The sequence below is a fragment of the Vicugna pacos genome, chromosome X (genome assembly GCF_048564905.1).
Source record: "Vicugna pacos chromosome X, VicPac4, whole genome shotgun sequence".
NCBI classification, from domain to species: Eukaryota; Metazoa; Chordata; class Mammalia; order Artiodactyla; family Camelidae; genus Vicugna; species Vicugna pacos.
Window position 1 is genome coordinate 60,849,902 of NC_133023.1, and position 14,635 is coordinate 60,864,536.

The 14,635-nt window shown below is 34.0% G+C and overlaps 1 protein-coding gene across 1 annotated transcript in view; it reads left to right on the forward strand.

The window, feature by feature from the left end:
• The window catches only part of TENT5D (terminal nucleotidyltransferase 5D), a 72,479-nt gene extending 58,392 nt beyond the window's left edge, over positions 1-14,087 (forward strand). Inside the window, exons 2-3 of the mRNA XM_006219118.2 lie at positions 1,466-1,592; positions 12,651-14,087. Coding sequence (XP_006219180.1) covers positions 12,670-13,842 — 1,173 coding nt within the window. The 5' untranslated portion in view covers positions 1,466-1,592; positions 12,651-12,669 and the 3' untranslated portion in view covers positions 13,843-14,087. The remainder of the gene's footprint in view (positions 1-1,465; positions 1,593-12,650) is intronic.
• Positions 14,088-14,635: the final 548 nt, after the last annotated feature.

Consider the following 14,635-nt stretch of genomic DNA (forward strand, 5'->3'; position numbering starts at 1 on the left):
ATATTTTGGTTAAGAGATTTATCTTATTTATTCCTACATAGCTATTGCAATACTTTATTACTTTTACAATTTCCCCTGTAGTCCCCAGCAACTATTAAAGCAAAAGAATATGGTTTGAGTAACCAACTACTTGATTGACATCATAACTTTATTTGTGGAAGGCAAAAAAATAAAACAGTAGACATCTTACATTTTTTTTAATCACAGATCCAGACACAAAGCATTGACCATGACGGCTTATGGGTTCATTGGTATCCCAATCAGTATTTTATTAAATGTTTTTTCAGATTTCAATGAGTCAAATATCACTAGGTGTTTTCTCGTAGGTTAATGTAATACTTCACTCTTTTCTTTTGACAGAATGAAAGTAATGCAAGACATTTCTATGAGATGATTAATACTTGTTTCATAGATTTTTTTTAATTTCGTGCATTGTACTATTAATGTTGGCTAGAGTATTCTACCATCTTACTGAATACAGCATGAAAACATCAAAATAATATAATTTATAATCATAATGTTTTCTTCTTGATATGCAAAAATACTATTTTTTTCTGAAATGGGTATCTGTATTTTTAAAGGGATACTGGTTGATTGTGAGTAAATCATAATGTAAATACTGCATTGACATTTCATACCATTTCTCACAGACATTAGCATTCTCCTCTTAGAAACAAATGCAGTATACCAGGTAAAACATCCAATACCTTTTTCCAGTTGGCAAATAACATTCTATTCTTTGGACTGGTAAAATACATTGTGATCAAAATACATCTATTGTATATAGGTATATGTGTATATATGTTTTAACAGCTCCTAAAGCACAGGTGTCCATTTCTATATACTGTCATTTATGATAGATAGTGGTACTAGTTAGACTTATACTTTAGAATCTTAATACAAACTTTATAAATTTTTTCTATTAGCTTTAATGTTTAATTGAAAAAATAATATTGGACTGTTAAAATGTATAAGTAAAAAGCCTAGATGATTAAAAGAACATTCATTTTGATTAGAATTATCTACGTTATTCAATGTAATGCTTTAAATTAAATAGAAATAGCCAAATTATGAGGGACTAGGTATTGCTATTGGGACTACTGTTCCTTTACTCTTCTTTGTTAGTTTCCTTTAGATTAGTAGTTCTTAAAGTGTGGTTCCCTTACCAGAAGCATCAGTATCACCTGGGAAGTTGGTAGAAATGCAAATACTCATGCCCCACCTTTTACCTGAACTGAAAATTCTGGATTAGGGACCCAGATTTCTGTGTTTACAAGCTCTCCATATAATCCTGATGTATGCTAAGATAATTTTTTTCTGTCTTTCTGTCTCCCTTTTTCTGTGTATGTGTGTGTGTAAGCAATATAAATATAATTTATAGGCCTACTGACCAGAAGTTACCAGGTTGCTTGTATATAACATTTATTAAATTACTCTATGGTGCTTGCTTTTTTTCTCCCTGCAGTTTTCCTGGTTGATTAATGACTTTATTCAGTGATAAGATGAAAATTCCTTTCTTCACTGAAGGATCCACTGAATTATCATATTAATTCAACTGCATTGCTTCCTTCCCTGAAAGTAATCCTTCCAAAGTAAGTCTTAAGTCTTTTCTTTCTCTTTGAAAATACCATTCTAATATTAATACAAATATGAAAAACAATTTCTAACTTCTTCATTTCCCATAGGGTAGTGGTGGGGGGAAATTATATTTTATTATACAGATATATATTCACAGCCCTCTATGAAATCTTGGCAACTCACTCATTTTGCCTTGCATTCCCAGGTGAATTTAACCAGTTGAATAATGGAAACCCCTTAGTTTTGATTTCATTATTTACTGTAGTCAGGTACACTAATATTAGCTAAGCTAGATGGAAAAAGTGATAGCATTAAGGATAAATAAATTGGGAGAAGGCAGAGAGAACAAGATTTATATGCTCTGTTAAAATAGTGAACTACAGCTGATCTCCACATTTGGATCATAATTAGGAATTTTGGAGTTTTGTGCTTCTGTTTGGATTTCTGTGGCAAATTATTGAAGGGTTTCTGCCTTGAATTTCAGCTTTTAGTTCATGAAAATATAGCTTTATACTTAATGCTCAAAAAACACACTCTCAGTACTAAGAACTGTACTGTACCCAAGACAGAAATGTAAGCAATATGGATGGTTTTGTTAGAGTTTTCCCACTTTTAATATGATAGACATCCAAAGTTTATTTAGCCATACTTTTTGGTTCAGCAATTCAAATTAAATTTCCTGAAAGTTTTGTAATTTTTTTTGTCTTTGCTATAAAGTATTCGATTCTGTTTTATGAAATGTGACAGTTAAATGCTGAGCCATAATCTACACAGGAAGATAAATCATTAATGTCATATTTGAAATCTGTACTTATAGCATTATATTGATAATGTACATTAAGTGAAAATGAGTAATAGATGTGCCAGAGAAGCATAGCATTACTCTCAAATCTTGATTATCTTTGTTAATAGAAATAAGCATTAATGGTGGTGTGTATAGATTTCAGATCAATATAAGTGACTTATATTATTCCATTGACATTATTACATTATATTTTGTTTGCCCATATGTGTCAATATGTGTGTATGTGTTTGTGTGTATGTGTTTGTTATCATAGATTTATTATCATAGATAATAATGTGTGTATCACAGATTATTTTTATAATTATTTTTTTCCGAACGTTGTTTAAAAAATTCTAATTTGCATTTCCTGAACATAAAGCTGTAGAGGTGATCAGTGAGATGGTAGCTCAGAAATCCTTGTTAACGATATGTTAATTCCATAGAAAAATAACCTTGATTTTAAAAATAAGTTTATGTAGTTGTGGATAAAGAAAGGTAAAAATACTAACTGCCTTTTAAAGCACTGATTTTGAGAGTTAATTAGTATATTGCTTAATCAAGGCTACAAGTTTCCCAAATCCTAGCAAGTTGTCTTCACTCTTACCTTTTTTTTAACGATAAATACTAGGCCTGAAAGACTGTGTGTATTTTTGTTATTTTTTTTGATTGAAGTATAGTCAGTTACAATGTGTCAATTTTGGGTGTATAGGACAATGTCTCAGTCATGCATATACATACATATATTCATTTTCATATACTTTTTCATTGAAGATTATTATAAGATATTAAATGTATTTCCCTGTGCTATACATAAGAAATTTGTTTTTTATCAATTTTATATATAGTGCTGAACATTTGCAAATCTCAAACTCCCAAATATATCCCTTCCTACCACCATGGACTGGTAACCATAAGATTGTTTACTATGTTTGTGAGTCTGTTTCTTTTGTAGATGAGTTCATTAGTGTCCTCTTTCTTTTTTTTCTTTTAATATTCCACATATGAGTAAGATCATATGGTATTTTTATTTCTCACTCAGGCTTACTTCACTTAGAATGGTGATCTCCAGGTCCATCCATGTTGCTTCAAATGGAATTATTTTACTATTTTTTTATTGCTGAGTAGTATTGCATTGTAGAAATATACCACCGCTTATTTATCCAATTATCTATTGATGGACATTTAGTTTGCTTCAATACTGGCTATTGTAAATAGTGCTGCTATGAACACTGGGGTGCATGTGTCTTTTTGAAGTAGGGTTCTTCTGGATATATGCCCAGGAGTGGGATTCCTGGGTCATATGGTAAGTCTATTCCTATTCTTTTGAGGAATCTCCATACTGTTTTCCACAGTGGCTGCACCAAAATGCATTCTCACCAACAGTGTAGGGGGGTTCCGTTTTCTCCACAGCCTCTTCACAATTTATCATTTGTGGACTTTAAATGATGACCATTCTGACTGGTGTGAGGTGATACCTCATTGTAGTTTTGATTTGCATTTCTTTGATAATTAGTGATATTGAGCATTTTTTTATGTGCCTAATGATCATTTGTATTTCTTCCTTGGAGAATTCCTTGTTTATTTCTTCTGACCATTTTTAGATTGGGTTGTATTTTTTCTTCTTATTATGTCATATGAGCTGCTTATATATTCTGCAGATCAAGCCTTTGTTGGTTTCATCTTCTGCAAAAATTTTCTCCTATTCTGTAGGTTGTTGTTTTGTTTTGCTTAAGGTTTCCTTTGCTGTGCAGAAGCTTGTAAGTTTAATTATGTCCCATTTGTTTATTCTTGCTTTTATTTCTATTGCTTGGGTAGACTGCCCTAGGAGAACATTTTTGAGATGTATGTGAGATAATGTTTTGCCTTTATTTTCTTCCAGGGGGTTTATTGTATCTTGTCATAGGTTTAAGTCTTTGATCCATTTTGAGTTTATATTTGTGTATGGTATAAGGGAGTGTTCTAGCAACATTTATTTGCATGCTGCTGTCCAGTTTTCCCAACACTATTTGCTAAAGAGACTGTCTTTATTCCATTGTATGTTTGTGCCTCATTTGTCGAAGATTAGTTGACCAAAAGTTTGTGGGTTGATTTCTGGGCTCTCTATTCTGTTTCACTGGTTCATATATCTGTTTTTGTACCTATACTCTGCTGTCTTGATGACTGTAGCTCTGTAGTACTGTCTGAAGTCTGGGAGAGTTATTCCTCCAGCCTCTTTCTTTTTCTTCAGCAATACTTTGGCAATTCTGGGTCTTTTGTGGTTCCATATATCTTTTATTATGATTTATTCTAGTTCTGTGAAATATGTCCTGGGTCATTTGATAGGGATTGAATTAAATCTGTAGATTGCCTTGGGCAGTGTGACCATTTTAACAATATTGATTCTTCCTATCCAAGAGCATAGGATATCTTTCCATTTTTTAAAGTCTTCTTTAATTTCCTTAATCAATGTTTAATAGTTCTCTGTATATAAGTCTTTCACCTCCTTGGTTAGATTTATTCCTAGGTATTTTGGTACTTTGGGTGCTAGGTTAAAAGGGATTGTTTCTTTATTTTCTTTTTCTGTTGATTCATAGTTAGTGTAAAGAAATGCAACTGAGTTTTGAACGTTAATCTTGTAACCGCTACCTTGCTGAATTCTTCGATCAGCTCTAGTAGTTTTTGTGTGGACCTTTTAGGGTTTTCTATATACAGTATTATGTCATCTGCATATAGTGACACTTTTACCTCTTCTTTTCCAATTTGGATCCCTTTTATTTCTCTCTCTTGTCTAATTGCTGTGGCTAGGACTTGCAAGACTATGTTGAATAGGAGTGGTGACAGTGGGCATCCTTGTCTTGTCCCAGATTTTAGTGGGAAGCTTTTGAGTTTTTCACCGTTGAGTACTATGCTGGCTTTAGGTTTGTCATATATAGCTTTTATTATGTTGAGATATGTTCCCTCTATACCCACTTTAGTGAGAGTTTTTACTATAAATGGGTGTTGAATTTTATCAAATGCTTTTCCTGCATCTGTTGAGATGATCATGTGATTTTTGTCCTTTCTCTTGTTGATGTGATGTATTCCATTGATTGATTTGCATATATTGAACCATTCTTGTGTGCCTGGGACATAGCCAACTTGGTCATGGTATGTAATTTTTTAACTTTTTTTATTTAGTTTTATTTTATTTATTCATTTTTAAAACATTTTTACTGATATAATCATTTTACTATGTTGTATCAAATTCCAGTGTAGAGCAATTTTTCAGTTATACATGAACATATATATATTCATTGTCACATTTTTTCTCTGTGAGCTACCATACGATCTTGTATATATTTCCCTGTGCTATACAGTATAATCTTGTTTATCTATTCTACAATTTTGAAATCCCTGTCTATCCCTTTTTATGTGCTGTTGTGTTCTATTTGCTAATATTGTAGTAAGGATTTTTGCATGTATGTTCATCAGTGATACTGGTTTGGAATTCTCTTTTTTGGTAGCGTCTTTGCCTGGTTTTGGTATCAGGGTGATGGTGGCTTCATAGAATGAGTTTGGGAGTATTCCCTCCTTTTCAGTCTTCTGGAAGAGTTTGAGAAGGACTGGTATGAGTTCTTCTTTGTATGTTTGGTAGAATTCCCCATTGAAGCCATCTGGTCCTGGATTTTTATTTTCAGGGAGTTTTATTTTGCTAATTCGATTTCATTTCTAGTGATCGTTTTATTCAAGTAGCCAGTTTCCTCTTGGTTCAGTCTTGGTGGACTGTATGTTTCCAGAAACTTGTCCATCTCTTCTAGGTTATCCATTTGTTTCCATATAGTTGTTTATAATAGTCTCATTTGATATTTTATATTTCTGTGTTATTAGTTGTAATTTCTCCATTTTCCTTTCATATGTTGCTTATTTGTGCTGTCTCTTTTCTCTTCTTTGTTAGCTTGGCCAGAGGTTTGTTGATTTTATTTACTTTTTCAAAAAAAACAGCTCTTGGTTTGATTGATTTTTTCTATTGTTTTTTTAATCTCTATTCTACTTATTTCCTCCCTGATCTGTGTTATTTCCTTCCTTCTGCTGACTTTTGGGTTTTTTTTTTTTTTTGCTCTTCTTTTTCTAATTCCTTTAGCTGGTAGGTTAGATTGTTTATTTGAGATTTTTCTTCTTGTTTGAGGAAGGCCTGTATTGCTATAAACTTCCCTCTTAGCACTGCTTTTGCTGCAGCCCATAGATTTTGTGTGGTTGTATTTTCATTGTAGTTTAACTCACAGTATTTTTTAAATTTCTTATTTGATTTCATCATTGACCCATTGATTTTTTAGTAGCATGATGTTTAATCTCCATGCTGTCGTTTTTTTCTCATTTGTTTTTCTGTGGTTGGTTTCTAGTTCATGGCATCATGATCAGAGAGTATGCTTGAAATAATTTCTGTCCTCTTAAATTTGTTGAGGCTTCCTTCATGCCTGAGTATATGATCTATCCTAGAGAATGTTCCATGCACACTTGAAAAGAATGTATATTCTGGTTTTGGGGATGTAAAGTCCTAAAAATATCAACCAAGTTCAACTGTTCTAGTCTGTTATTTAGTATGTCTCTTGCTATATTGATTTTCTGTCTGGAAGATCTGTCCAGTGATGTTAATGGGTTGCTAAATTCTCCTACTATGATTGTGTTCCCATAAATTTCTCTGTTTATGTCTTATGATTTGCTTTTTATTTTTAGGTGCTCCTATATTGGGTGCATACATGTTAATGAGTGTAATATCCTCATTTTGTGTTGCTCCTTTAATCATTATATAGTGTCCTTCTTTATCTTTCTTTATGGTCTTTGTTTTAAAGTCTATTTTGTCTAATATTAGTATTGATACTCCCACTCTCTTGTTGTTTCCATTTGCATGATATATCTTTTTCCATCCTCTCAGTTCAATCTATCTGTGTCCTTCATCCTAAAGTGGGTCTCTTGTATGCAGCATATTGTAGGCTCTTGTTTTATTATACAATCAGCCACTCTGTGTCTTTTGATTGGTGCATTTAGTCCATTGTCATTTATAGTAATTATTGATAGATGTGTGTTTGTTGCCATTTTGAACTTAGTTTTCCAGTTTATTTGTATTTCCTCTTTGTTCATTCATTTTCTGTGATTTGATAATTTTCTTTTGTATTATTCTAATTTCTTTTTGATTTTTGTAACTCTGTTGTATGCTTTTGATTTGTGGTTAATCTGCTTTTCATGTATATTAACCCGTTACTATATCTGTTTTCTTTAAGCTGATAGTCATATAAGCTCAAACACATCCTAAAAAGAATGAAAAAAGAAAAATATATATATTTTCTTGCTTCCCTCTCCCACCTTTAATGATTTTAATGCCATATTTTACATCTTCATGTTTATTCTAGTGCAACTCATTGTAGTTATCACATTTCTGTATATAGTATTCTCCTTTCTATAGTGTCATGCTTCTTTTCTACATAGAGTAGACCTTTCAGTATTCCCTTTAGCATAGGTTTAGTATTACAGAATTCTTTTTGTTTTTGCTTGTCTGTAAATTTTTTTATCTCTCTTTCTATTCTAAAGGATAGTCTTGCTGGATAGAGTATCCTAGGTTGCAGCCTCTTCTCATTCAGTACTTAAAATATATCTCAACTCTCCCTTCTGTCTTGCAATGTTTGTGTTGAGAAATTAGTTAAAAGCCTTATGGGGGTTCCCTTGTAAATAACTCTTTGTTTACTCTTGCTTCCTTTAGAATAATTTCTTTATCTTTAACTTTGTCCATCTTAATTATAATATGTCTAGGTGTAGGTCTATTTGTATTCTTCTTGTTTGAGACCCTCTGTGCTTCCTGTATTTGGATATCTGATTCCTTATTTAGTTTGCGAAGTTTTCATTCATGATTTCTTCAAATACCCTTTCAATCCCCTTTTCTCTTTCTTCTCCTTTTGGGACCTTTATTATGTGTATATTGGCATGCTTTAGAGTATCCCATAGGCATAGGTCCCTTATATTTCTTTCATTAGTTTTCACTTGATTTTCTGTCTGTTGTTTTGATTGGGTGATTTCTGTCATCTTGCCTTTTAAGTCACTTATTTGTTCGTCTGCATTATCTAGTCTGCTTTTGACTGCCTTTATCTTGGTTCTTATCTCAGCCATTGAGTTTTCTGTTTTTAATTGGCTCCTTTTTATGGTTTCTATTTCGTTTTTATAGTATTCTGCATTTTTATTAATATTCTCTTATTTCCTTCAGTTCTTTTATCATCCTCTCTTTGAAGTCATGGTCTAGTAATCTGTCAAGGTCTATTTCATTAATCATTCTTTCAGGGGACTTCTCTTGTTCTTTTAATTGGGGGTAGTTCCTCTACTTCTTCATTTTACTGATATCTCTCTGGCTCTACAGATTAAGGAGTATTAATGATCTACTGTGATCTTTTTTAAAAACATTTTTATTGAGTTATAGTCATTTTACAATGTTGTGTCAATTTCCAGTGTACAGCACAGTTTTTCAGTTATACATGAACATACATATATTCATTGTCACTTTTTTTTCACTGTGAGCTACCATAAGATCTTGTATATATTTTCCTGTGATCTTGAAGGGCTGTTTTGTTTTGTTTTATTAAGAGGATGTATTCCTGTGTAGACTGTGCACTTCTAAATTTTGTCACAAGGTCTATTTTTAGTATAGATGGTTGCCACATCTTTCTTTTGTGTGTGTTGGCTGTTATCCCTTTGACTGGGGGTGTGGCTGGTGGTGTGGTGATCAGAGCCTGCCCTGGTTGTTGAACAGGGCTTGCTTTTTGTTCCATGGTTGTCACAGCCCTGACAGGGCCCATGTCTGTTCTCCTTTTGTTGGAATGGAGGCTTCTAGACCCATTTTTGAGCTTTGATTGGAGCACTTGAAATACTCTTTGTTGATGCTGTCCTTGTCCCTGCATTAGCTGTGGGAATGTCAGTACTCTGCTTTGGTGTCCCCCAGGTTCTGTGCCCTCAGAGCTACCTGTGCAGATCTGCCAACGTCAGGCACTTGGGTCTATTGCCGTGATCTTGCAGTCATGCATCTGGATCCACAGTGCACAACCTGGTCAGTGCCATCCCCAGCACCGTGACCATGTATGGTAGTCAGGTCCGCTGAAAACTCTGCACCTACACTACCCCCCACTGTGTGCCAGAACTGTGCTCCTTGCTTGTTTGTCTTAGAGGCATGGGTCCAAAAAAGCACCTGTGGAGCAAATTGATCCCCTCTGCCTTGGGCTGAAAACACATCTCAGTCCCACCTATGAAGTTGCAGAGCCCTTGGGTATGGATTCAGGTTCCAACCCCACCTCCTCCTGGGAGCTGTGCACCAGGGAATATAGTGGCTATGGCAGAGCCCCGCCTCTCTTCTCATGAAAATGTGCCAGCATTGGTGCCATGGGCCTGTGGAAACAGTGGCTATGGCCCAGCTGTGTTGTGCCCTTCCCCACAAAGCACACCAGCAGTGTTGCTTTTTAATGGGAGACTCAGGCTGTTCTTTCTGTATACACTCCCAGTCACTTCCCACAGCACACTCCAGCCCCATGAGACTGTCTCTGCACAGTCAGCCCCAGCCCTCTGCCCAGGTTCAGACAGCTAGTTCCTGCCTACCCCTGCCGGCTCGCATCTAGGGCTGTGGATGATAGGGACCCTTTGTGCTGATTTCTCTCAGTCATGTTGGCCAAGCAGCTGCTGTGCACTCCTCTGAGCCTTGAAGGTTCCTTCTCCATCGCTACTGACCTCTCCATTGAGAGGGGGCATCCCAGTGTAAGAGCACTATTCCTTCTTTGCCGCTCCCTACACATGGGACAGGTCCTGCACTAATTTCCTTTTTCTTCTTTTTTTTTTCTCCTACCAGATTTGGTGAGGAATCTTGTCTTTTGAAATAGACAATGTTCTATCAAAGTTCAGCAGGTGTTCTGAGTGAACGGGTGGGTCTGTGAATGTCTCTCTTGATGTATTCATGGGAGAGGGTGAACTAAGAATAAGAACATCCTTCTACTCCACCATCTTGGCACCCTATATATGTTTATTTTTTTAAAGCTCTCCAGATAATTCTGATGACCACAAAGTTTGGGTGTCATTAACATAAGTAATCAAGGAACAACTAATGAGTTGCATAATTTTTCCTAAACCATTTTCCTGCCATAAAATGAAGTTAAAACTTTGGACCTCTTTCTTGTCTTTGCAGGATCTTACTGTGATTCTGTCTGGGAAACAAAATTATGTACCTTTCCTTCCTCTACTATCTATGAGCAGATCCAAGATATAAAGCAAGACTTACAATTTCTTGATTTGAAAGACTCCTTTTTGATAAAGGACTCCTGATGTTAACAGTTAACTTAGTCATCTCTTTGGGTGGTTTAGTTACACAGAAAGGTCCTGGAAACTTCTGTATGGAAAAGAATTTGGTAATTTCAATAATGTCAATGTACCAATGTAAATTATCTTTATTTTCAAATCGTTAGTGATTAGAGGTATAGATTAAATGGGGATTATAGCCCGAGGATTAGACCATTGAATTTTTAACTTTTAACTAGTATTGGCACAGGAAATTTTCCATTAAGGGAAGGAAAATTTCCATTTGCAAAATAAATTTGCATATTAAAAAGGAATTTGGGAACTTTCCCTATATTACATAAATGACTGAGCTCCCTAAATCCTTAACATGAAGCCAGCCAATGAATTATTATGAATTATTATTTTCCCAGATCAAGAATTTAAGGGTAACAAACTTTGTTAGTGTCAACTAATTTAGTGATAATTCCAGGAAAATAAATTAGAAAATAAGCATGCCAGTTCTTACTGCATATTCTGTCCTTCAGGTAGCATTTTGGTCTTTCCATTGCCCTAAGGACACTATATAGATAATTTCACTTAATGGATGAATTTATTTAGCTCATTCACCTTTAAGGATTGATTTGGATATTGACATAACTGATAAACCTGTGTGAACATTAGCAATTTATGTGGCTTAAAATGAAACACACAACACATTATATGGGCCATTTTCTCATGTAATAAAGATAAATACTCTTTAATTCATATTCATGGAGATTTCATATGGAGAAACAGAATAGGTTTAGTCTTATTTTCTTACTGACACAGATCTGCCATTACTTAGTTAGCCTTTTACAAAATGCTTGAACTGTCAAAGTTGGTTCAACAGATGTGAAAAAAGATGATTCTATTTTCTCTAGTTCTACTAAGGAAATATACTACACTAGATTCTAAATATTTCAGTTCTGTTCTAATGGCTCCCTAGTTAGGCAAGATATGAATACTGTCTATAAAAATCTGTCTTAAGCTTTATATAATTTTTATTTCTGAAATTCAGGAAAGAATGCCTAAACCCAAAGCTACATTTGTAATGAGCTTTATTTACTAGATTTATTGCTTAAATAGCTTAATAGAGTATTTGAAGATCCATGTAATAACTGTAATTGTACTAATTATATAATAATTTAATCATATTTATAGTGTTTATAATTTTAACTTCCTAATGTCTCCCAACTAAAACTTTCTGAGCATATCATATTGCACATCTGCAGAAAACACTTTTTTAAAACTCAAGAATATTATGCTTTTGTATATTCTTGCTCTCATTTTGGAGACAAACTTAGTAATCTCATTTGTTTTTTATTTTAAAATGACATTCATTATTTCCTTCAACCAACATTTCTTTAAGGGCTAGTGGGTACATAGAAGAGATGTTGCATTGTGTTCTCATCCTCAAGCAATTCAAGGAATTCATACTCTAATAATAGACTTCAGTAATATTCTTTAAAATGACAGCAGTAATATATATGAAACTAAATAATAGAATGCTCTGATATTTCTGGATTAAATATGTTATATATTGCTTTTAAACATTATTCTGTTCAGTCTGTTGGGTCTAAGCGACACAAACATGCCAACTGAGCTTACTTTAAATTCATGGCAGTTAACCTCAATTATGTACCATGATCATCTCATGAACAATATTTATACCACCAAATACATTTTTCATAGTATTTATATGAAGAAAGATTGAGAAAGGCACCATTTCACATTAAAAATAATTATAACTGTAACAAAGCTCTGATAATGTCTGCTTGCATGCACCAATCAATCTAACAATTTTGACATAATCATAGTGGCTTTTATTTCACTTACAGATTTCAACACAATTAGATACATTGATAGTTTACTTTCTAGTACTAGTTTGATTTATGTTGAGGGTAAGTCTATTTTTAACTTTTTCATATGCTTTAGCTATAACATTGATTTCAAGATGCTAATATGTCTTCTTAATATTTTGCTTGCTTTCTAGTTGATCTACTGACTTCATAATGTCTGAAATCAGATTCGGCAATCTCACTTGGGATCAAGTTATGACACTCAATCAAGTGTTAGATGAAGTAATTCCAGTTCATGGAAGGGGGAATTTCCCTACATTGGAGGTAAAACCAAAAGATATTATTCATGTTGTGAAAGATCAACTGATAGAGCAAGGAATTACTGTTAAAAATACCCGATTGAATGGTTCCACAGCAAGTTACATACTTGCAAGTCACAATGGAATCAGCTATAAGGATCTGGATATTTTTTTTGTTGTTGAACTACCAAGTGATCAAGAATTTCAGGTTGTTAAGGATGCAGTTCTAGGTTGTCTACTTGACTTTTTGCCAAAAGGTGTAAAAAAGGAAAAGCTCACCCTAAAAACTATGAAAGATGCTTATGTGCAGAAGATGGTCAAAGTTTGCAACAAGCATGATCGTTGGAGTCTAATCTCTCTTTCAAATAATACTGGGAAGAATGTAGAGCTAAAATTTGTGAATTCACTCAGACGACAATTTGAATTTAGTGTCGATTCCTTTCAAATTGTCTTGGATCCCATGTTAGACTTTTATAGTGACAAAAATGGTAAACTAACCAAAGAAATCTGTCCTGCTGTGGTGGCTGAAAGCATGTATGGAAACTTCCAGGAAGCAATGACACATTTGCAGTGCAAGCTTATATCTACCAGGAAACCTGAAGAAATTAGAGGTGGTGGCCTTCTGAAGTACAGCAACTTGCTAGTTCGTGATTTTAAGCCAGCTTGTGAAGCAGAAATCAAGACCCTGGAACGTTATATGTGTTCTAGATTCTTCATTGATTTTCCTGATGTAGCAGAACAGCAAAAGAAGATTGAATCATACCTCCACAACCATTTCATAGGTGAAGAAAAGAGCAAGTATGACTACCTCATGACCTTGCATGGAGTTGTGAATGAAAGCACTGTTTGCCTCATGGGTCGTGAAAGAAGACAGACTCTCAATATGATCAGCCTTATGGCTTTAAAGGTACTTGGAGAACAGAATATCTTACCCAATGCAGACAATGTAACTTGCTTTTATCAGCCTGCTCCATACTTTGCTGCTGAGGGAGGGTACCCTACTTATTATGTAACATCTGGACCACCACCAGTTTTCTTTCAGCCATACCACCCACTGCATTTTCATGTACCAAATGGTATGATTTAAAAAAAACACAGTGGAAACTTTGCTTTAATTAAACACCTCTTAAAAACAAGTTTCCAAAATTCCATAAAATTTAAGATCTATTTTTGTGCAGTTACCAACTAATTTCCATCAATTATAGCTTAAACCGTCATAGTAAATACAATATCATCTGTAAAGTGACCTCTTTAAATAATATTCAAATGTTACAGATTAGCTATAATAACTTTCAAATGTTGTAGAGCAATTAAAATGATTTTCAGATCTGACTGATTACTTATGACTTTCAGATTTGCTGGGACAAATACATTAGAGATGCCTGCATCTTTGATTAAAATGTAAAAGAACAGATGCATGTTTTAAAATCCAGAGGTTCAGTAAAGACAAGTGCCAGCATATTTATAGTCAATCAATTCCTTTGTTACCTTCACTTTATTTTTATCTAGTGAATAGTACCATCAATGAATTTTCAATACCTAACAAAAATGCCTAATTTCAAAAACAACAGATTCAGAAGACATTAAAATTCTGGACTTTGCAAGCATACATTTTGCTTCCCAATTGAATTGGGCTAGATTCATAATCCTACTATAGTTTGAAGAAGCACCAAACAAATGGTTCTGGAAAACACTGGATATCACTTATTTATCAAGTATCAAATAAGTTAATTTGTAGATCTGAAGAATAATACCATCTAGCTGGACAACCAATTCTGTGACCATTTATACAAGTTTCTTTATTTTTTCCCCCAAGCAAGTTGAAAAGAATGAAAATGATCAGCTATGAATGTGAAAGTTTTCTAGCCTCATCTGTTAAA